The 21,563-nt window shown below is 41.0% G+C and overlaps 1 protein-coding gene across 2 annotated transcripts in view; it reads right to left on the bottom strand.

Annotated features, from left to right (window-relative positions):
- The window catches only part of LOC109752492 (uncharacterized), a 28,692-nt gene that overhangs the window by 5,801 nt on the left and 1,328 nt on the right, over positions 1-21,563 (bottom strand). Inside the window, exons 2-29 of one of the 2 annotated variants that reach the window (XM_020311377.4) lie at positions 21,209-21,353; positions 20,300-20,572; positions 20,013-20,180; positions 19,718-19,927; positions 19,434-19,528; positions 18,685-18,859; positions 18,161-18,564; positions 17,775-17,898; positions 17,071-17,166; positions 16,911-16,982; positions 15,996-16,133; positions 15,474-15,624; positions 15,031-15,392; positions 11,706-12,169; positions 11,332-11,634; positions 10,932-11,156; positions 10,659-10,749; positions 10,110-10,187; positions 9,662-9,952; positions 9,383-9,580; positions 8,754-9,233; positions 5,734-5,895; positions 5,328-5,657; positions 5,161-5,243; positions 4,459-4,563; positions 3,770-4,001; positions 3,108-3,452; positions 2,915-3,016 (exon numbers count right to left, since the gene is read on the bottom strand). In XM_020311377.4, coding sequence (XP_020166966.1) covers positions 2,915-3,016; positions 3,108-3,452; positions 3,770-4,001; positions 4,459-4,563; positions 5,161-5,243; positions 5,328-5,657; positions 5,734-5,895; positions 8,754-9,233; positions 9,383-9,580; positions 9,662-9,952; positions 10,110-10,187; positions 10,659-10,749; positions 10,932-11,156; positions 11,332-11,634; positions 11,706-12,169; positions 15,031-15,392; positions 15,474-15,624; positions 15,996-16,133; positions 16,911-16,982; positions 17,071-17,166; positions 17,775-17,898; positions 18,161-18,564; positions 18,685-18,859; positions 19,434-19,528; positions 19,718-19,927; positions 20,013-20,180; positions 20,300-20,572; positions 21,209-21,353 — 5,902 coding nt within the window. Of the gene's footprint in view, positions 1-2,914; positions 3,017-3,107; positions 3,453-3,769; positions 4,002-4,458; positions 4,564-5,160; positions 5,244-5,327; positions 5,658-5,733; positions 5,896-8,753; positions 9,234-9,382; positions 9,581-9,661; positions 9,953-10,109; positions 10,188-10,658; positions 10,750-10,931; positions 11,157-11,331; positions 11,635-11,705; positions 12,170-15,030; positions 15,625-15,995; positions 16,134-16,910; positions 16,983-17,070; positions 17,167-17,774; positions 17,899-18,160; positions 18,565-18,684; positions 18,860-19,433; positions 19,529-19,717; positions 19,928-20,012; positions 20,181-20,299; positions 20,573-21,208; positions 21,354-21,563 lie in introns of both variants that reach the window. The other variant, XM_020311375.4, reaches the window with a different exon arrangement.

Genomic DNA, 21,563 nt, shown 5'->3' with positions numbered 1-21,563 from the left:
ACAAGTAGTATAACTGGATGGTGTCATACTAGTTGACACTTACACCCCATTATTCAAAACCACTTTATGAGTTTCCGTATAATGCTACACAAATTAGTGGATGCAAGCCATGCTATATCATCTGCAGTGTGCCCCTGCAAAGGTTAACAAAAAAATAAGGCCTCTTGTGACCTGTACGAAAAAGACAAATTCGTAGCTATATAATCAGCCCTAAAATTTTATCTACTTTTTACTAGGTCGCAAATGGTAAAACTATTTGATGCTCTTTTTGTAAGTGCAAGTGCTTTAGCATGACCTGTATCCATGATTTCTTTTTCAGATTTTGCGAGAACTGGCAACTAGTTGCCAAATTTACTTCTCTGTGTAACTGAGTTACTTTTACAGGAATGCTGATTCACAGGGATCCTGTTCAGCTAAGTGGGCTGGATATTATACATGCCCAGAGTCCTAATACGAACAAGAAAAACAAGCCAAACCGGTCAACTCAATTTGATTGTCTTTGGTACTGTATGGAGAAATGTGTATTTTTATGATTCCATTCTTTTTGGTAAAAAGGAGGAAAAAATTAGTAACAGACAAACTAGCCAGAAAAAAATAACCACTCGAGAGACTCCTGATCAGACCTAGTCCACGGAGCCGGATCCCCTGACGTACGGCCACCTGACGTTGGGCCACTGACGCATGGGTCCAGGTCCACACGTCAGTGTGTGCGCCGTACGTCAGAGGAGCCGCGTCCCTAGCCCACTACCAAACTGGCGTAGTGCCTCCAAACCAGCTTCTCCACATGCTACACCAACAGCCTAGTTCTCTAACCACAGCATTAGCAGCCAAGGTCTGTTCCTTCTGCTGTCCCCTCTGTGACACCGCCTCCGCTTCTCTAGAAGCTCTGCGCCAGACGCCTCCCCTCGACATCCCCGTCACGCCCCGGCTTCCGCATCCCTAGAAGCTCTGCGCCAGGTGGCTCCTCTCGATATCCCCGTCATGCCCCCGCAGGCTCCTCTCGCCTTCCAGCCACCTGCACGTGCTGCTCCTTCCTTTGCTGTCTCCAGTGCACATGCTTCTGCTAGCAGGACATCCCCTTCCCACGCGATCGCCGTCAATTCCATACGCTCCGCCTCGCTTCACAGACGATATCCGTATGAGGCTTATCACAATGCTGCACGTGTCCTATGTCAGGTGTTTAATGGAATGATGTGCATGATGTGGTCCTATGAAATCTTTGCTGCTCGCTTTGTACTACTTTCAAGTTAGCTGCTTAGCTGGTTCTGTCGACAGTTGGTTAGTTGTTTGTCTGCGGTTGCCTAGCTGGTTGCTGTTCTGTTGTAGGCTCCATCTACCCTCTAATTTGGCCAGAAAACCCCACTTTGCCATCGATTTGCTATTCGTCGGCCGTAGGTGTCAAGAAGCAAAGGCATAGAGAAAGATTGGCTGGAGACAGTGGTACACTCCACTTATCATGGGCCTCGTGGCTTGCTATTGCCAAAGACGGCCCACACGAGTATATGAGTGTTTGAGTTGTATCTATGTTACCCGTGTAGTATCCCCCTACTGTATAAGGTGATTTCTGCATACTTACCACATGGTATCAGAGCCTTAAAACAATGTAGTGCCAATGACCCCCTTTCGCCTTTCCAGGCGAAGGGAGCTGGACCCCAAACAGCTCAATGGGGATATTGCACGGCTAACATATATCAACAACACTGAGTTTGGAGAGGTAAAAGCCGTGTTGTGCCCTAGTTTGGTAAATAGGGATATTGCACTGTTAACATATCTAGACACGTTTTAGTGTTAGATACATCTCTATCTAGACAAATCTAAGACAAGTAATTCGGGATGGAGGGAGTACAACTCTAACAATGAGGACCGGAACCATAGATCAAAATTTTCGTTGTCAACTGCCCCTGATAGCTAATGGTGAACATTTTAAAAAAAATCTACTGGTCAAGCACTGGCAATACATTTCGTAGTGTCTATTCCCAGTTTGCAATAGCACGCGACCCACCAATAAACTTGTCGTGAATATTTTTTGGTTAAAATATCAAGGATGTCTGACAATGCAATGGTAGGTAAAAGCAGAACAAGATAAAAGTTTTTCAATCCGTAATAAAAAATGCCAGAATAAAGGGAAAAAATCACATTGAATATGTGTGCAGAAGTACATAATGTTAGCAGAATCATTTTGAAGTGGCAACAATTACAAAAAAATTATTGGAGGTACTTCATGTTATAGCATACAAATTCGTCCAAAAATATGACCAGCTGTAAGCTACAAACAGAACAAGAGTTAAGTGAACAATATTGTAGTTAGTGTGTTTAATTTTTATTTTATTTGTGCGGGCCAAATATGATCATAGTTTTGGTTGAAATTTTATAGGTTCATGGGTTATAGCAAGTGGCAGACCTACAATTCTTTCAGAATTTTATAAAATTTTACTTCTCGCCTCAATTTAGCTTAGTGAATTGAGCCCATCCTTTATTTTCATCCTGGATTCGCCACTGGTGCAGTCGATAATTGATGATTCGTGGTGCTCAAGAAGCCTATTTCTTCGAGAAACCATGATTCAGTGGTTTGTGACTGTTCTCGAGAATTATTTCCTAGTTATCTCACTTGGTTCAGTTGGCACAGCGCTAGGCTGGTTGCTGTGTACCATGTATGTGCTAGCAGCGTTCTATGTTTAATTCATGACTTCATGTAAATATGTACTCATGTTGAGTGACCTTTTCTAGAGTAGAGACTAGAAGTTGTTGCAATATTAAATTTGGTAAATATGGCAGTTACAGAAACCGTAAGGGAACACTATGATATTTACCGAGACTGAACTATATTGTCAAAGTGTCATATGTAACGGAGCTGCATAGAGACCAACTAATGAATTATATGTTTGTAACACATTGATAATGAAAATCATAATACCTTGGCATGTCCCAAATGCTTCAGAGATTCCTCTTGGGACATTGAATTCATGAATAACTGAATACAGCAAAGGCCAGAAGCCACATGGTCACCTTTTAGAACCTGATACACCATGTTTCAATGTAAAAATTAATTAGCGCGAAAGCAGTGGACTCCAAAGGAAGTGACGCAAAGGAAAAATTGATGATAGTACCAGAAAGTTGTAAAGATAATTATAGTGCCGATGCATTTCACAGTAGTTACAAATGCGGGTGAGAACAGTGTTCATGTACTGAATCACAGTTGTGTCATGATATGTCGGGGATTGAGTTATTGCCAATATTGTATCCTCCAATACAGACATAGCACCATATCCAAGACATAGATCACACAGGTCATCAATTGTCCCATAATCAGTTGTTAAAGGATCACTCCGAGGAACTGAAGACAAAGATGTTTCCCCTTCTGCGGTTGGTTCACTGGATGGAAAGAATAGAGAGCATGCTTCTGCATAATGGCCATGCCTGAACATGAAAGCAAGCATTTGTGGGCGAGCATACTGCAAGTATCCGAAAGAAACCATTAATCACAAATTCAAAAGGACTTGGGCAAACCATACAATCCTGAAATAAATTCAGAAGGACTTGGGCAAACCAAAACCTGAAACAGGGTTCAAGTGTGTGGCTTTAATTGCCACTGTAAGAAATGGTCATCACAGTGATGAGCAGGATGCCAGGAACAAAATTTAGGTGTTTCGGTTATTACAGGTACGCAGAGTCTAGAAAGTGTAAAGAAAACTCTAGGGTAAACCTTGTATGCCAAAGTTTGAGCTAATAAAGAAAAAAAGGAACACCTTTGAAGGAGGACAAATCTTACTTCCTGCAAGTAATGAATACACTCTGCATATCGGACGCTATCAAGATTGCTGCGAGGACCATCTTCAAGGTATGAGTTAGCAGACGAAAATTGGCTATCTAGAGAATCTCTGGATTGCCTGGACCTCTCAGATCGTGGGAATGTGGATGGCATATATAGAACATTAAGATAAGAATCAGCAGAAAGGGAATCATCGAAGATGGTTGCTGCACTTTTTGCTACATGTTCATACCTGCAATGCCAGTTTGATAGCAGTTACTTAAAAAGAGGAAAACCACATATCTCTTGATTGAAATTAATAATGCCAGGGAACTGGTAAATAAGTTTTCAGTTCAGGGGCACTACTACCAACCAGTTCTTAACCTCAAGCACTAATACCAGAACTAGAGAAAGAAACAAGTCTAGCAAAAAAGGTTAACTGCTGAGTTAATAAATACTCCCTCCGTCCCAAAATTCTTGTCTTAGATTTGTCTAGATGCGGATGTACCTAATACTAAAACGTGACTTGATACATCCGTATTTAGACAAATCTAAGACAAGAATTTTGGGACGGAGGGCGTACGAAATATACATCATAAATATGATGATTCATTGACCGGAATAACTTAGGCAATTTTACTTTGCTCCGTGCAAAGAACATTTTGTTAGAAGTCTCAAAAGATGAAACACAATTGATGTTAATCCCTTACATAGAGCGGACAGAAGAAACATCAACAGGAGGACCCCCTTCAATTGTGTTAATGATATCAAGGACAACAGGAGGCGCATCACCTTTGAACTGTTGAAGAGCTTGCCTGGAAAAGAAATGCAATAAAAATGAAGATTTGTACAACAGAAAGTATCACCATGGTTAACAAGTTCAAGGATGGAATCATTGACCAAGCTAAGATAAAGCAACGACTCAGAGTGCCCAAGGTCAGCTATTGCAACCTCATATCTGACAGTCCGGATGTAAGCAATACCAAATTCCTACAAAATTTTCCAATGCTCCATCTGTAGGCAACAATTTTAGCCTGCTTATCGCTGTGACAAATTGACGACAATCAACCTATTTCACCATATTTCTAACGAATAATGATAAAAGGATGATTGCAGAAAATAAATGTGCAATTTTATGCAAGAAATTTTACTTTAACCATTAGTTTTCAAATATCCTTAGACAGCTATACTAAGAGAGCATACCACTCCATCTGCAACCCTATACACATTTAGTAACCAGTGCGAGGTCACTACACGATAAGGAACTTGGAAGAACTAAATGATAAGGCAGTGTTTTTTTTTCTGTTTGTTTCCTTGATTTCTTTTGTATTTGTAACTAAATTTTCCATTTCTTCTGCAGGCAGGCACTTATAAGAGAAAGTGAGAAACAACAAAGAAGACTTTTCTCTTACTTAAATTTCACACGGGCTTGAGCGTAGTGTTCCATTCGAACTAGAGCATGGCCCCAAGCAACCCACACTGGAAAAGCATCAATCTGAAATTGACCGCGTCAATAAATTACCTTATCACTGTCATGAAAAAATATAAAGTATAGACAGAAACAAGTTGTAACATTCACCTTGCACTTCTTAGAAGTATATACAGCCATGCTGTATCGCTCATCACTGACCAGCCTGTCACGTAGACTAGTTGAAGACTCTTTGCCAGCAATATCATCAAGTGATGCAATAATACCTGATCCCAGCAGGCTTTGAAGAAGCTCAGCACGCCCTAGCCACATATCTGCTTGAGCAAGGAGATCAGACAGCTCATCTTGATGTTGGACCCCAGTGCTTGAACTGCCAGCGTCCACAGAAACATCATCAGCATCTCTACTTCTTTCAGAGCCACTTGACAAATCACTACTCCCGGTGAGCTTTTTTAGTAGATTTTTTGAATAAGAGATTGCCTGATGAAATGTCATTGATGTTAATCTACCAAGTTATGATACTCAAAAGTACCATGCTGCTAGTTCTTTTTCATACCTGCACATAAGTTTCCGTTGCATGATAAGCCCGGGCTACATTGTCCATAGATGCATTGAGAGGCAACTGTAGGGAGCTTAGCACAACCTTCATCTGAGTAACACACAGTTCAAGTGCACCTTTTCCGGCTACTGACTCATCAGTGCACAGTGAAAGCAATGCCTAGAATTTGGTTCACAAAGAATTACACAAATAGATGACAGAAAATTGACACTATCACTTACGTACACTTCAGAAGTTGCTTCATATTGACACTTCATTCTTTTTTCAATAATACTAGTAAGATGCCCGTGCTGCGCTACGGAACCACGAGAAATGAGACACAACATAATTTAATCTAGCTATATATCAAATTAATTCACTTTAATAACTCTGATTATATATTGACCATGGCCCGAAGGCTTATTGGTGTAATCGTATTACATGAAAGGTGATATGTACCGTCTACAGACATGACAAACCTTGGTACTCTAGAGTCTGGAGATATTGGACTAAAAAAGGTCTGCTTGAGCTCATGGGCTTAAATGAGTTTTGTTATGAACAGGTCGACGAACGGAACATACAAGGGTTTTTTCAAAGCAATGTGGCAGCAGATGGACTCACATAAATACTGGAGAATAAATATAAGGCAGGTTTCTTTTCGAAACACGTGTTGTAGTATGAAAAAAGGATGCGTTTCTCATGTTCTAGAAGAGTCCTACTATTACTATATAAAAATGGATGAATTTCTCATGTTGAAGGAGAAGAGTCCTACAATATACAAGTTATATATTTTTTTAGCGGCGAAAATTTGGGCAACCCACTTGGTCAACATGTGACGATAGTCTGGTACAATTTTTTATTCACATCAAAAGTATCTTCCAATCGTAAACCTTTTACCGTAAGTTCTATGATGAGTGTTTTGAAAATTGTTCCTTGGAACATATACAGTTCTTTCTGTAAAAACTCGAGTGGTGTAGCATAAAAAAAAGATTTTTCATGTCTGCTTTGAAATCTGAATTGCCCAACCCAATTTCTAATCACATGTGTACTAACCGTTGGCAGGAAGCCCTAATTTCTCTGTTCATGGAGATAAAACCATACTGTCTAGAACACACCGAACGCAACAAAACGAGTTTTTTGAGCTCTCAAGCAACCAGGAAAGACCTATATATGTCTGTGCTGCATGCATTAGGTAGAGAACGTCCAAGAAATTCAAACATCATGCAAGGAAGAGTCACGTGCATACATATTCCACTGCAGCAATGAACTGCAATTGATTAAGCTATAATCTAATGGGTTCAGGAACCAATTAGGCGAATGGGTGTGATTAGACAAGGTATACTTTGTCAAGATGTAAAGGAAGCAGGGAAGAGAAAACTGAAGATGCGGTGCTGCACCTAGATTGCAGCAAACATAGAGAGGCATAGCTCAACCCTCATGAGGAAGGGAGCAGTTCTTGCGCGAGTGCGTCCAATGAGTGTGAGCAAGTAGATTAGCAAGGGGTACTGCCTCCACGCTATGCTCATGACGAGTGGGCGCGTTGGTCGGGCGTACTGCATACACCTCGGCATTGTTCCGATGACAGCGAGCAAGCGCTGGCAGTGGAGACTGAGCGTGACGGGAAGCCGATGACAAGAACGATACATAAATGAGGGGAATAATCGGCTGAACAAGATTAGAAAGTACTAATAGTGACAGTGCAGATGGATATAGATCGGGAAAGTATGTGGCAGAAGAAAGGAGATTGGGGAAGGCCATGCGGTGCAGGCATGTAGCAGCAGGACAGAGAGGATGAGTGAAGGGGGCGTTTCTTAATACAGTATTTTTTAGGGATAATTAATTTGGTGCCCTTAGTTGTGTCCCACTCGGCAGGTTTACCCCTAGTTTCCGAAAACACTTGTTCCTGCCCAAACCACTTTGCTCCTCTTATGCTTTTGCCCTTTGACCGTTTGACCATCACTTTGAAAACTTCATAAAAATTTCATACTAACTCAGAAAAATTCAAATAAGATATCAAATGTTCAGAAAAAGCATCACCTATATGTGCATGTCCTTTGCATTCATGAAAAAAGTGTTGGCCAGTCCCCATCTTAGTTTTAGCTCATATGATCTTAGCATGAATAGTAAAATCTAAAAAAATTCTAAAAATTCTAAAAATATTTGGTGGCAAACTTTGACCAATGTTTTCAGTGCTTGCGAAGTTTCATAAGGGAATGACATTCGTGGAAGTCGTGGCAAAAAAATGAAATTCTGGAGCATTGATTTTTGTTTTTTTGCCAGGACTTCCACGAATGCCATTCCCTTATGAAACTTGGCAAGCACTCAAAACATTGGTCAAAGTTTGCCACCAATTTTTTTTAGAATTTTTAGAATTTTTTTAGATTTTACTGTTCATGCTAAGATCATATGAGCTAAAACTGAGATGGGGACTGGCCAACACTTTTTTCATGAATGCAAATGACATGCACATATAGTTGATGCTTTTCTGAACATTTTGATATCTTATTTGGATTTTTCTGAGTTAGTATGAAATTTTTATGAAGTTTTCAAAGTGATGGTCAAACGGTCAAAGGGCAAAAGCATAAGAGGAGCAAAGTGGTTTGGGCAGGAACAAGTGTTTTCGGAAACTAGGGGTAAACCTGCCGAGTGTGACCCAACTAGGGGCATAAAATCAATTATCCCTATTTTTTAATCCACCTACCTGCCTGCTAGGTTCCTATGCGTGGTCCACTTGACAGAGCTGAGAGGAAGAGGTGGGACATAGGAGTGAACGGACGGCCACCAACTGTAAACTTTATAAGTAGGAAAGAAAATTAATCTAAAATCAAGTTCAATTTAGCAGTATTTCCAACTTAACTGCTAAAAAAATGGCACATCAGGAAATAATATTAGGTCAATAATTCAAAGCTACCAACTAGCTGCCCTTGATGCATAATACGGAAAAAGGAAGACTGCGGATAAGCCAGAATAATGCAGGATAAGAACTTATAAATCAGTAGCATTCGAAGAAAGATAAGCCTGATAAGCAAACAACACACCTTGAATAGTGCGATATCTGGAGAGGATTCATATCTATGACATGAACGAGTTGTGTTATCCCTATCAGGCTCTCCGGTAAGCACCCACTCCTCAGGAGCAGAAACAAAAGGAAGTCTATCTTGTCCTTCAGAAGGGTAAACAGGTGTCTGCTCCTCCTGTACACCAGGCATCGCTTCCCAAGAGGATCTATCACCTGAGCCTGAACTCTTTCTTTTCCGAGGGATATCTTTCGGGGGGGTTTTGGTGCCACCATCGCGGGGCACCCATGAGAATGCTTTACGTGCCTCTCTCTGAAAGTTGCCAAAACTCTGCACAAAATTTGTTTTAGCTGGTATGGCAGCCTTTTTTTCTTTTTCTCTTGCCGCAGAGATGGTTTGTCGCGGTTCCCTAAGAGTAGAATCGATATTGACAGAGATTGCTTTCTTAGCGTAAGCAATGATTAACTTGTCATCCCTCAGGGATGGAAATTCTTTCAAAACCTGAAGTCATAAAGAAGAAATCTTCTATCAGCACAGTAGGTTGACATGTTCCTAGTATAGCAGCAGCTCTAATGAGAGAATCATTTCTGTTGTCCCAAAAAGTTCAAGGATGAGAGTTGACATGCAAAAAATTAGTTGAAACGGAATACCAGAGACGCAGACTCGAGTTGCTTCATCATCAATAGTACTTCCAGAATCAACTGAGGATGTTCATGCAGAGAAGAGCAACGCTGTTGTGATGGCAATGGCAATAAGGAAAGAACACGAAGACCCAGCGCCCATGAATTAAGTCGAGCAATCTCAGCATCTGACAAATTCCCAACTGTACGTTTGAGAAAAAAATGCACCTGAAAAAATTAATCAGTATTATTTTAATCCTTGTCAGAAAATTTTGGGACAATTAACTCTTGTCAGATTTGGCAACATACAAGAAGCTGCTTTGAGCGCAAGTCAGGTAATAACTTCATGGCACCAATGGCAACAGGAAGAGCATCATTGGAATCTCGTAAGGTCGATAGAAATCGTGATGCCGCAGCTGGGCCTCCACCATTAAGTGGATCAGTGGTAAGAAGTTTGACAAGCTGGCGGCCTTGCAGTTCCCTCCGCAAATCGATTGACAGAGAGGCACTTTCGGCGACCTGTAAAGCAGCAGATACAGCTCCTTTGGCGGCAAGCCTAAGTGCTACCCCTTCTGGATCATCTTCACAATCAACTTCGACCTAGTAATTTGAATGTCAGTCAAGTTTAAACATGGAAAACTTCGATACAAAAAACGACACATACTTTTAAGGAACAATTCTGAAGCCTATGTTGTCACAAAATTTAAAATAGTGGGACGGAAGATCAAAATCATATGACATTCATTGATTGGCTTACCTCTTGCCATCTGGTGTAATGGTCATCAGCACTCATAATATGACCATACCGTTGCAGAGATTGCTTCATGTGTAGCACCTGTTACAAAATGACACAGAAAAATTATAAAAAAAAATTATGGATACATAGAAGGACCTAGGTATCAATATATTAAGAATAATAGGCACCCTAAATTTGAGTTGAAGATGACCAGGAATGGGTGGTGGGATTATACAATAACAAACAAGAAATGCTAGACCAGGTCGTAAAAGCTAAGTTTTGAGAAACTGAACCTGTTGCGTCAAACTAAACAGGTTGTGTCATAGAATGACACAATCACAGTCAAGCACATATTGTTACGTTTTAAAGTTAGATAGCAAGACAAACCAGCAAGAGCTACCTAGTGTTGGCTTGGACAGAATATCTGTTAGGTGATATGCATAAATGAAATCACAGTTTTTTTAGACTAAGTAAAGCCATGAGTTGACCAGGCACACAACAACATATGTCCATATGACCTTTCAAGATAATGTGTGAACTTGAAATGTAAATAAATGCAAGTCAAGCTACCTTACTCCGCATAGGATCATTCTCAGGTAAGTGGCAGATGCACATAGTTAGAACATTGGTTGCAGCGTCAAGGTTCCAACTGTGCAGGTACCTAGAAATGAAAGTATGCACTCAGTAACTCAATATGCCTATCTGGAGAACAAAAATATAGCAACGGTGATGCATTCAAAATGGACATCTATCAAATATACTAAAACTGAAAGAATCCTTCATTACACAAAATCAAAAGGTTTATTGTACTAATAAGGCTGGAACGAAAATGACATGACGTACTTAAGAGCAAGCTGAGCTGCAAGTTTTTTATCCCTCAGTCTCAAACAATACTGCCAAGTATTACTCCCCAAGTTACGGGAACCATATGGGCGGAATTGTCCTGTGCCTAGACTTCTTTCTTCCCTTTGATCAATGAGCAATCGAAGTAATTTATCAGACGCTCCATTGCGCAAACAACGGTCGGATACAGCAAGAGCATCAGTTAGTTTTCCTTCATTAATTAGCCTACAGAGACAAAGCAAGTTTAATTGTCACATGTTGAAATCTCTAGAAAGACAAATATTTAGGAACGGAAGGAGTAGAAATTATCACAACAAGTAATGGCTAAGTGCAAGTGAGAAACTCTCATTATGTGTAGAGCAAAAGGTGTGGCCAAGAAAAAATTGTAAAATCCTGCTACCTCTCAACGGCTTTCTCATATGGTCCTTCGTTCTCCCAGTCAAAAGAAATAAAAGCTGTTGGCTCTAGTTTAGCATCATCATGTTTAGGGGATTCTAGTGTACTTGAAGCGGCATTTCCATTTATGACGACATCTTCAAGCTCTGATTCAGCATCACTGTCAGGTTCACGAGCTCGCTTAATAGAAAATTTTCCTTTTGATTGATGCACGGCGACTTCATTTTCAGTTTTAACTGCCACGGCAGACTCAGATACCCGGTGAAGGTTAGACTGCATCTGTATCCACCGGTTCAAAGTTGGATATCTGCAAGTAACTTAGATACTTACAAAGTGAAGTTGATTGGGACATGATGGCATAAAATGACTATTCATTACCTCTCCGATTGTTCAAGAGCGAATTCATAGAATGACCTCTCAACTTCAGTGGTTTGCATTGCATCTTTCACATAAGTAGGAGATGATTCACTGTCACCAGATAGTATGCTACTTCCGAACACACATGCCAGAACTGCTCTTACTGATGATAATTGGGCTAAATGCTTCACTAAATTTAACTGAAGAGGATACAGCGGATCCCGGCGAGAAGACAACAATGAATCATGTGGACTCCATCCTTGATCAGGGGGGAGGGACTTTGGAACTGTTGAACTGTTTTCAGAAATAATATTAGAAACTGTGGTTAAAATAGGAATGCAAGCCCATCCTTGTCCTGTTCGTGGAGGAAGAACTGGTGGCACACAAGCTGATATTATCTCATGCACAAAATCCACACCCATTGTGTCAGCTACCTTCGCAGCTGCGTCAGTGCTTCCATGCTCAAAAACTAAACGAGTTAAAAGCTGCATGGCAGACGAACATTATATTAGTCCGAAATAATTCTCGAACCACTTTGGACTACAATAACAGCAAGACAAAAGAAACTGAATGTAAACAATATTCCATCGTAGTTTCTTAAAAGGACACTGAACAGTAATTACCCTGTGTTTCTTAAAAGGGGTTCACTTCATACAAATGACGTTGCACTTTATGTCTTCACCAATATAATGTGTCAGTTAGTCTTTTCTCGTTCTTTTTAGGCAATATTTTAAAGGATGTTGAATTAGAAGAGTATACGGCATGATAATTGAAATGTATTGTGGTTTGATGCATAGAATCTCAGGTTGGACCAGAAATCATCAAGAATGGAGATCATGCAGGAGGACTGCATGTATGTATATTAAGATAGAAAAGGTTTTACAAAGCCAACGAAACATGGTCTGTAGCGCACTCGAATGCACGGATACTTCAGTCAACCAGCGTATCCATATCGGATACCGTATCTGATACCGATTCGCCTCCGATACCCCCCCCCCCCCCCCCCCCCCGAGATACGTATCCATGGAGTATCCGTGAAGAAATGATTTAAAACAATCCCGATACTTTGCCAATACGTCTTGGGTACGGCCCAACCCATTTAAGAGCCCACTCAGCCCAGTAAAGAGGCAACCAGCAACCCTAGTACCCCGATGCCCCCCATCCATTCCCTCCCAGATTCTTTCCTCCCTCCCAAGCTCACACCAGGCGGCGCCTGCTCACCCAGCACCAGCGGCGGCGGCGGCTAGCCGGCGACGAGCTGCTCCTCCTCCTCACCAATGCCCCCTCCCTGCCCAGCCAAGCTCATCTCCTATTCTTTCTCCTCCGAAGATCTCATATTCATCTCCTCCAGATGGCTCCTCCTGCTGTACCTACGAATCTAAGGGCACCATTGTGGAGCCATGTCACAATTATAGAGAAATCACCTGGAGGGGACAACACTAAATGGAAATGTAACTAGTGTAGTCATGTTGCTTTGAGTAGCTACTCTAGAGTTTCTGCTCATTTGCTGAAGACAGGGAGCCATGGAATCCATGCATGTACAAAGGTCACAATTGACATTCTGAATGCACTTCTATACTTTATTTTTTATTTTAAAAAATAGTAAAACATATCCCCGTATTGGCATTTTTTTTCAAAATAGCGAATTTACGTATCCGTATCGGCCCGATACCGATACTCGTATCCGTATCCGTATCGGTGCTTAGCGCATGACTGAATAAACATGAGAAAAATCAAAGATCTAAAGGTGATACAACGCAACGACCACTGCCATGTAAAGGCCTGAAGCTCCTTCGCTCCAACCATACTCCACATTATGAATGTTGCCTTGCACTGATCAGTGAGGGTCTCTACGCAGTATTAATGTTGTTGAAGAAATTCACATTGAACAGAGTTGACCATTGCCAAGCTAGACTAACGTGGGTTGCAAATATTTTACTACATAAGAGAATCTCTAAACAATCCCCTATATCGGTTAGAGGAGGATAGATTTTGTTTTCCTCCTCTAACTGGCACCTAACCGATCCCTTATAACGGTTAGAGGAGGGTAACCAAATTCCGGCAAGATTACAGCGGGATTCCGCTGATCTTTTTTTTTTGTCCTTTCCATCGTCTCCGGCCACGGAGACGAGCCTCCTCATTGTCCCTAGCCTGGCGGTGCTCCTCCCGTAGTCGGAGCCGGCAAAGCCACGGTGGAGGAGGTTGTGCGCGATCTTGTCCCTGGCCTTGGCAGCGGCGTCCACGGCCACGGCCACCTGCCGGACACACAGGAGCTGGCCTTGACGGCGGCAGCTGCGGCGGATTCACGGTCCGGCCACCGGAGGAAGCGCGGCATGAGGATGGAGCGGATGGCCCCTCCGGGTACCCCAGGCTGCTCCGCCACTCGGATTTGTGATGCGTTCGGCAGCGGACGAGGACTCATGACTCCAGCATGGTCACCATCGTCGCCGCTCGCCGCGAAGGCGCATAGCAACTGTTTGACGAAATGTATGAGCCAAATGTAAGTTTTACTAATCGAAGTTTAGGGGGCGGTTAGAAACGACACTTTTTTAGAAGAGCAAATGTACTCCTCTAAAGGATACTCGGCCGTTAACGTCTCTAAATTAGAGGGGATCGGTTAGAGATGCTCTAAGCTCATAGACAAAATCCCACGAATACCTACAAGTGATAACTAATATTTATTTATAATTTGTTCAGCCACGAGGTTCCACATTCGGCCAAAGATATATCAAAATACTAGAAGCCATGGGAACTTATTCATCCACTTATGGCTTCCCCATGCTGTAAAAAAATATCTTAAACTGCCCCTAAGTAGTACGTTGACTTGTGAATTTGACCACTAAATTCTTATGTATGGGCCCCCTCAAATAAAATTCCTAGCTCCGTCCCTGGTTGAGACCTTGGGTGCAAATCCCCACTCTTGAAGTTAAATATACGTAGTTCTTCCTGCCTATCCTCCCCTTTTCAATAATATGGGGATGAGTTATGTAAGTGAATTATAGGGTAACTGAATTTGGTAAACATGTAGGTGGAGTGAATTTCTTAATAAGTACTCCCTCCGTCCCGAATTAGTTGTCTTAGATTTGTCTAGATACGGATGTATCAAGACACATTTTAGTGTTAGATACATCCGTATCTAGACAATCTAAGACAACTAATTTGGGACGGAGGTGTTAGTTATTTGTTTTAGGTGATTACAAATACAACTAGCACTCCGTTTCCAGTTATTAGTAGTAAATGTCATTCTAAAGAGGACAATTTGCTATGGTCTTTCATGTAATTTTTGGAAGAAGTAAAAGAAAAGGACAAACGGTATATTTTTTACCCAGCGTGTGAAGGAGCTTACATCTTTTGGTCGTTCGTACACCAATGAGAAGTAGTTGAAATCATGAGTCGTGTCAGTTCCATCAACTATGTCACCAATGGTTGCAATATATATTATGAAGTTTGATAAGTATGTCGACGGCTTGGTAGATACATGACCCAAGTATCTGTTTGTAGAACCTTTGTGGTCTGAACTGCTTTCAGGAACACTTGAAGCTGTTGGGTCAGTCTTAGATGCTTGCTTCAGGATTCTAAGTCCATGACCAAGGACTGTACCTTTTTCGGATATCAAAGCATCTTTTTTTTCTGACTTGGTACCGTCTTTTGAGTAAGTTTTATCCGAATCTTCATCAACAATAGCTCTTGCAACATTGTGAAGTTTACCTGAAATAGAAAAGTTCAGAAATGCCTCTAGAACATAATCGCAACAACAATTACAGTTCAACTGAATAAAGTAGGCATTACCATTCAAGAACTGACGCTTTCCTCTGAAGGCATCATCAATCATCTGATGCAGGAGTCCAAGTGGACGTTGCTTTTGTCCAACTCTGCTAGATTCAGTTGACAAAGAGGCACTCACTTCGGTAAAAACTACTTGAAGATATGGCCGACCTTCCTAGATGACACCAAAAAGTATGCATTAGGTATTAAAAACTAACTACATAGTCAAGTCGCTTCGTTAAACATGGGACAGTAGGGCATCATAATCACAGATATCTTTCTTTGGTATGATAATTAAAATCAAAGCCATAAAAATAATCAAATACTGTTTTATAAAGAAAAGAGTACAGCATTAGATTATGCTACTGAACATGTAATGAACTGAGAGAGGCCTTTGATACATCCTCCAATGCTGAAATTGTACGTTAAGACTCGCAAACATCTTGCTCAAGTACATAAACAAATGGTACACAAGAGGAAGAAATTCAATAATGAAAATGAACCATGCATGATTTACTGATAGGCACAAGAAAATAAAAAACTCACGAGATCTAAAATGCCACTCAGGCGCTGAAGGATGCACTTTATCACTAATATGATAGCAACTTCTTGAATCTGATCCCAATAAGTTGGACCTATTTTTGGGGAGGTTCCTGGAAATATTTCAGATAACAAACTTGTAGCCTGTACATGAGAAGAAGAAAACGTCAGGTTATACACTTTCTTTACAAGATTGACAGTTTACACACACTATGGCACTATGCTAAAAGCAATATGGTTACCTAATTGATCTTGGCTAGCTTGTGCAACTAGAATTGACATAGATGGCATAAGATAGCATACACACTTTCTGGTAGCAAAAACAGATGCCAAATTAAACAAGAAAAAACAGAGAGATAGGCAAAGTACATTCTGGTTAGTCACCAGATACCCAGGTCTGGGAATGGCGTCATGAGGCGTGGGTGGTGGGTAGCTAGGAATGTGGACCAGACGGGTAGTGTTCTTACGGGCACTAGTACAGAATGCAGGACGAGACTCAATCCGTGTTTATGACCCAATCAATCACTAAGAAATCCAAAAATTCAAATTTGGAAGATTGCAACATAATCATACAAGGCAAAAACGAATGGAGAGCCTATCATTATTCATTCCACAAAAAATAGTTACAGGAAGCTCTCCAAAATTTATCAGTAAAAACCATCTTCTCACCAGAAATTGTATAACAGCAGGAGTGAAGATATACACAATGAACTACTCCCTCCGTTCACAAATATAAGATGCTCTAACTTTTCTGAATCGGATGTATGTAGACACGTTTTAGTGAGTTTGTTCACTAATTTCAGTCCGTATGTAGTCTATATTGATATATCCAAAACATCTTAGATTTGTGAACGGAGGTAGTAGATACTGTACCAAAAGTGAGTGCCCGAGATGTAGAAATGCATGACAGTCAACGCTTACCTCATCAAGAAGAAATCGACACATATCCCCTGACCTAGCAGAAGTTGCAGCAACATCAATGCAAAGCAGAATCTGACAGTTCAGATTTATTGTCAGGTCAAATACTACAAATACCTATCATTAACAACATCAAATGCAGATCATGATTTAAAATCCTGACCGTAGTTAAAGGACCAAGCTGAGCACGGAATGACAAAATATCTGATTCGCGTGCAACACTTGGGTTGTCTGTGGCCCGATTTAGAGCATCCTCAACCTGGGCATAAAACACGGAAATAAGAAACATAAAGTTTGGCACAACCTTAAATATTTTGTAACATCAAACGACATTTAATTGTTCTGAAGAAAGCAAAAATGAAGTGGGGGTACTGCACAGAACCCATTTGTCATTTTTCCTTCGATCCTGCCACAATCAAGTATTCACCTGAGGTAGATTGATAGCAGATCACAAGATTGTATATCTGCCTATCCAAAAATTCTAATATGAGTACATTGCAAAATGGTTTGATATGCACTCTGTCTGGTCAAAGAATAAAGTGACATCCTAGAATTGCAGTCAAACATTCTCAATTCCTTTACATCTCTTTCCCTCTGCCGAGAGTTTGCTACTTCTTCTGTGACTGGCACTTATAAGTTATAATCATAAATTTCTGCCACTACCACACTTCCAATCATTCCCCTTCCATCTCTCCTTCCCCCTGCTGAGAGAGAGAGAGGGGGGGGGGGGGGGGGGGGGGGGGGGAGAGAGGAAGAGCCTATGTAAGTGTAAAATTCTATGTGCTACATGTGCATGGACAAAAAAGGGGACCACATCACTTCATCTCAACTAATAAAGAAACCAAAAAAAGGCAAGAAAAGGCATACCAATGCTCTTCTGTATGCACCAGCTACCCATTCAGCTAATTCAAGAGAAGCTTTATCCTCAGCAGGCAAAGAAAATCGTTGTACAGCTTCCTCTCCTATACCATAATTTGCCCTTTGCATGCACCTGCCAAGAATTCCAATGAACTCCACAACCATGTGACACACACACACACACACACACAGGGAGAGAGAACTACAGAAGTTCCACAAGAAGCACAGAGAATAAACAGTGATATTTACCACCATGTGACCTCAATATAGTGAACAAATGAGGTAATTATACTGGGTAATGCGCAAAGAGCCCACATTAAAGCCTGATCTTAGGATGCATAAAGTGAATAAAGTAAAATACAGCAAGAAACCAATGTACAGAATAGAAAACTCACACGTTCAACAATTTTGAAGGAGCGGCACGTAAAACAACTAATGCCTCCTTCCAACTCCATTGTCGCCCAGACAGAGGTGGGAGGCGTTGTAGAACAGATAGACGCCAATCCATGTCTTCAATGGAATGGCTGGCATGTTTGAGTCTCCACTCTAACGCTTGCCTGCCAGCAGGTGACAGACCAGTACTTGGCAACTGATCCATATCAGGGCCTTTAAATAGGACATTATGTCGAAGTATGTCAAGCAGAAGTCCAACAAAAGATATCACCATGTTCTTCCCTTCAGATTCAGTATTACTATCACAGCAATCATGATTGACAGAACACTCTGGGGGGGCGGCTTGCGGCAACTTGATAGTGTCATCCATATGTAATAATGATAATACAATGCTGACCATGAAAATCTGCAAAGGAAAGTAGCCCAATGAAGCTTAACTGTTCAACTGACGACTTCTCTGAAGCTTTCAAGACTAGCATTCTGGCATGACTCCTGAAAATATCAATATGACAAAGCAGAGCCAAACCTTTCGTGGAGTGCTTTCGATAGCCTCCATAAAATTTTGCATCTCCTTCAAATATGACAAAGCTATGTGATAATGGTGCTCATTCCCATCACCTGCACACTTCTCCATCTCCCCTAAAGAAAGGGCAACTGACTGTAGAGCATATCGCATGTGCATCAGCTCGATGTCATGCATCCTGCCATAGGTACAAGAAGCCCACATGAAATAAACTGCTCACGAGAACAATAGTGTCAATTCATCAGTGAACAATCCCGCGAGTTTTCTTATCTCTCTCTCCCTCTGCGTGTGTGCTTTTTTGTTGGGGGTGGGGGGGATGTTATACGGCATTTACCAAAAGTAGCAGAAGGCACCTCAGGAATGCTCAGGTCAAAAACTAAAGAAGAGGAAATCTTTATGCTTGCAGGAAACATGAAGCATAGAATGATAGAAGTAAAGAAGATGATATTTACGATGTTAATACAACATAGCAGTTAAAAATGTGATGTCATAAATGGTTGTGAAGGACACTTTCATATCGTCGAGTAGTGCAACACACTTCAAATCCTGAAGCTTGACTGGGGCTAGCAAGATGAGCGGCTTTAGCTGTAGGAGGTTATTTTTTTTCCTGTTGAGTGTACAGTGTGGTTTTGTTCTACTTTTTCAAACTTATTGTCGGTCACTCCCCTCGTGCGTGTAAGACCTTTTTTCATATCCTAATATATTTACATGCAGCACTCCTGCACTGTCTCAAAAAAAAGTTGGTTGTGAACCTTTTCGAAGCTGCAGTTGTTGAAGAAAGTGGCTGCATACCAACAAGCTCAATTGCATCTTGAAACTTTATTCCTGGGACCACGTCAAACAGCACCTGCAAGTAAAAAGATAAATCAGAAGAGCATCAAACTATCAACTAGGAAACCAAATGTTTTGCAACCAACATGGGAGACCAAAATGTACATGAGGCAATCATAGAAGGTGTGAAGGACTGATAAACATATGGCCACATGTAGAATCATAAAAAAAAAATGAGATCACAAATTCAGATAAGAGAACTCACTCTCATGGGAGTCTGAACAGCTAACCGCTCAAGTATCATGTTCTCAACAAAAGGATCTAATGTTTCTGCATTAACAACTGAATCTTGCTCTTTTTGGGAGAACAATGAATTCCTCAAATTCCAAGGGTGCCCAGAATTCACACTGGAAACGAAGGATGCAAGATCCAGATGAAAGCATAACAGGTCACATAGGTACTCCTCACAGGATGTCTGCCAATAGAAAACTCGTAATCCTTCACATATTTTTGCTAAACAATATCATAGAGGCAAGATGATTCAAGAGAAAAGGAAGTACCTCATCCGTCTGTGCACGGTAATGTGAATATTCTTGTAGACGCAGAGCTTGGGATTTGCTTGTCCAGAACAACTGCATTAACTTTCTCCGCAGTTCTGTCTTACCCTTCAGAATATCCCAACCCAATACAGCAACCAATGGCTGGAGAAGGGGAAATAAAGAAACAACCTGCAGAAAGCAACTTGCCAGAAGTTAATGCGGCAGAAAACTAGCAGAATCAGTTCTGCAGTGCTCATAGCAGATCCACAAATAAATAAATGGCAGTATCCCACTGAAAACTAGCATACATTAACAGCTTCTTGAAGCTGTTCTCTCTTAATTAATGATAGAGCAGTTTCCATGATAACTTCAAGGACATGCTTTCCAGAAAGTCGAGAATAGTGGAACAGATCTTTCTTGCAGGATACTATAGCTTCGGTCAAAATGGTCCTGTCATCTGAATCAGCATCCCTCTCCAACCACAATGTTTCCAGAAACTTCTTGAAAGGAAGAGGCATCCAATGAGCATCAGAGATACTGTGGTCTTCAAATTCTTCAGAAAGAATGTCATCCAGAATGATCTGGTATCGGTAGCCAAAAAAAAAGATATTAGCATCAGCCATCTAAAACCAAGTATGTATAACCATTCCAAAAGCTAAATACTGGCAATATGCTAGAGCGTCCGCATCAGATGATCCTGGGTAGAATCTAAAGGAGAGATAGATAAAGTAGCATAAAAAAGGGCAGCCCGGTGCATGTAGCTCCCGCTTGCGCAGGGTCTGGCGAAGGGTCCGACCACTTTGGGTCTATAGTACGCAGCCACAAATGCGAGGGTAGAAGCTAAATTATTATTACAGAGAGAGCTGATGCATCCATCTTAGCACCTAAATTAGGTGATAAGAGATGTGGATGTTCTTAGGTACAATGGAGAAGGAAGTAACACGGGAAGGTACAACTGGCCACCGGCATTAATTTATTGTTCAACTAAAGCACAGAATAATGATGAAGGTATAAAGCTCAGAATCTGGGATTCAGAGTGTTCAATGATCTTGAATTTCTGTGCGCTACAAAAGTAAATCAAATTTCCCTTCTTGTAGATGATCACATGTCATCAACGGGTAATGGAAGTCTGATAAAAAATGAACAGGCAATCAAATTCGTGGTAACCTACTTCAATGGAAGAACCATACCAGTAAGAATGAAAATTTTGCATTTACCTGAATTAGTTGAACAAGCTGGGGACTGCTTGACTGAAGTGCTTCTCCATAAATTGTAATGATTCTATTACGCGATTCAAACCATTTTCCAAAATAATTTGATGATTTTTCCCAACCCTTTTTCACAACATCACCTAGGACAACCCTGCACAAAGAAATTATATTAAAAAATATTGAACATTTGATCATATCCAAATCTATCACCACACACTTGAACATGTTAATCTGAAATGACAAACGCAAATATGGTGATGCTACATTAAAATTCGACAACATTGCTTTGGATAAGACCTGGTGGTTAGCAGTTCACTAGTCACTGTAAGAGTATATCATCTTACTTTCCTGGTCTATATTT

The sequence above is a fragment of the Aegilops tauschii genome, chromosome 3 (assembly GCF_002575655.3).
Source record: "Aegilops tauschii subsp. strangulata cultivar AL8/78 chromosome 3, Aet v6.0, whole genome shotgun sequence".
Classification (NCBI taxonomy): Eukaryota; Viridiplantae; Streptophyta; class Magnoliopsida; order Poales; family Poaceae; genus Aegilops; species Aegilops tauschii.
This window is presented reverse-complemented; position numbering and strand designations above follow the sequence as displayed.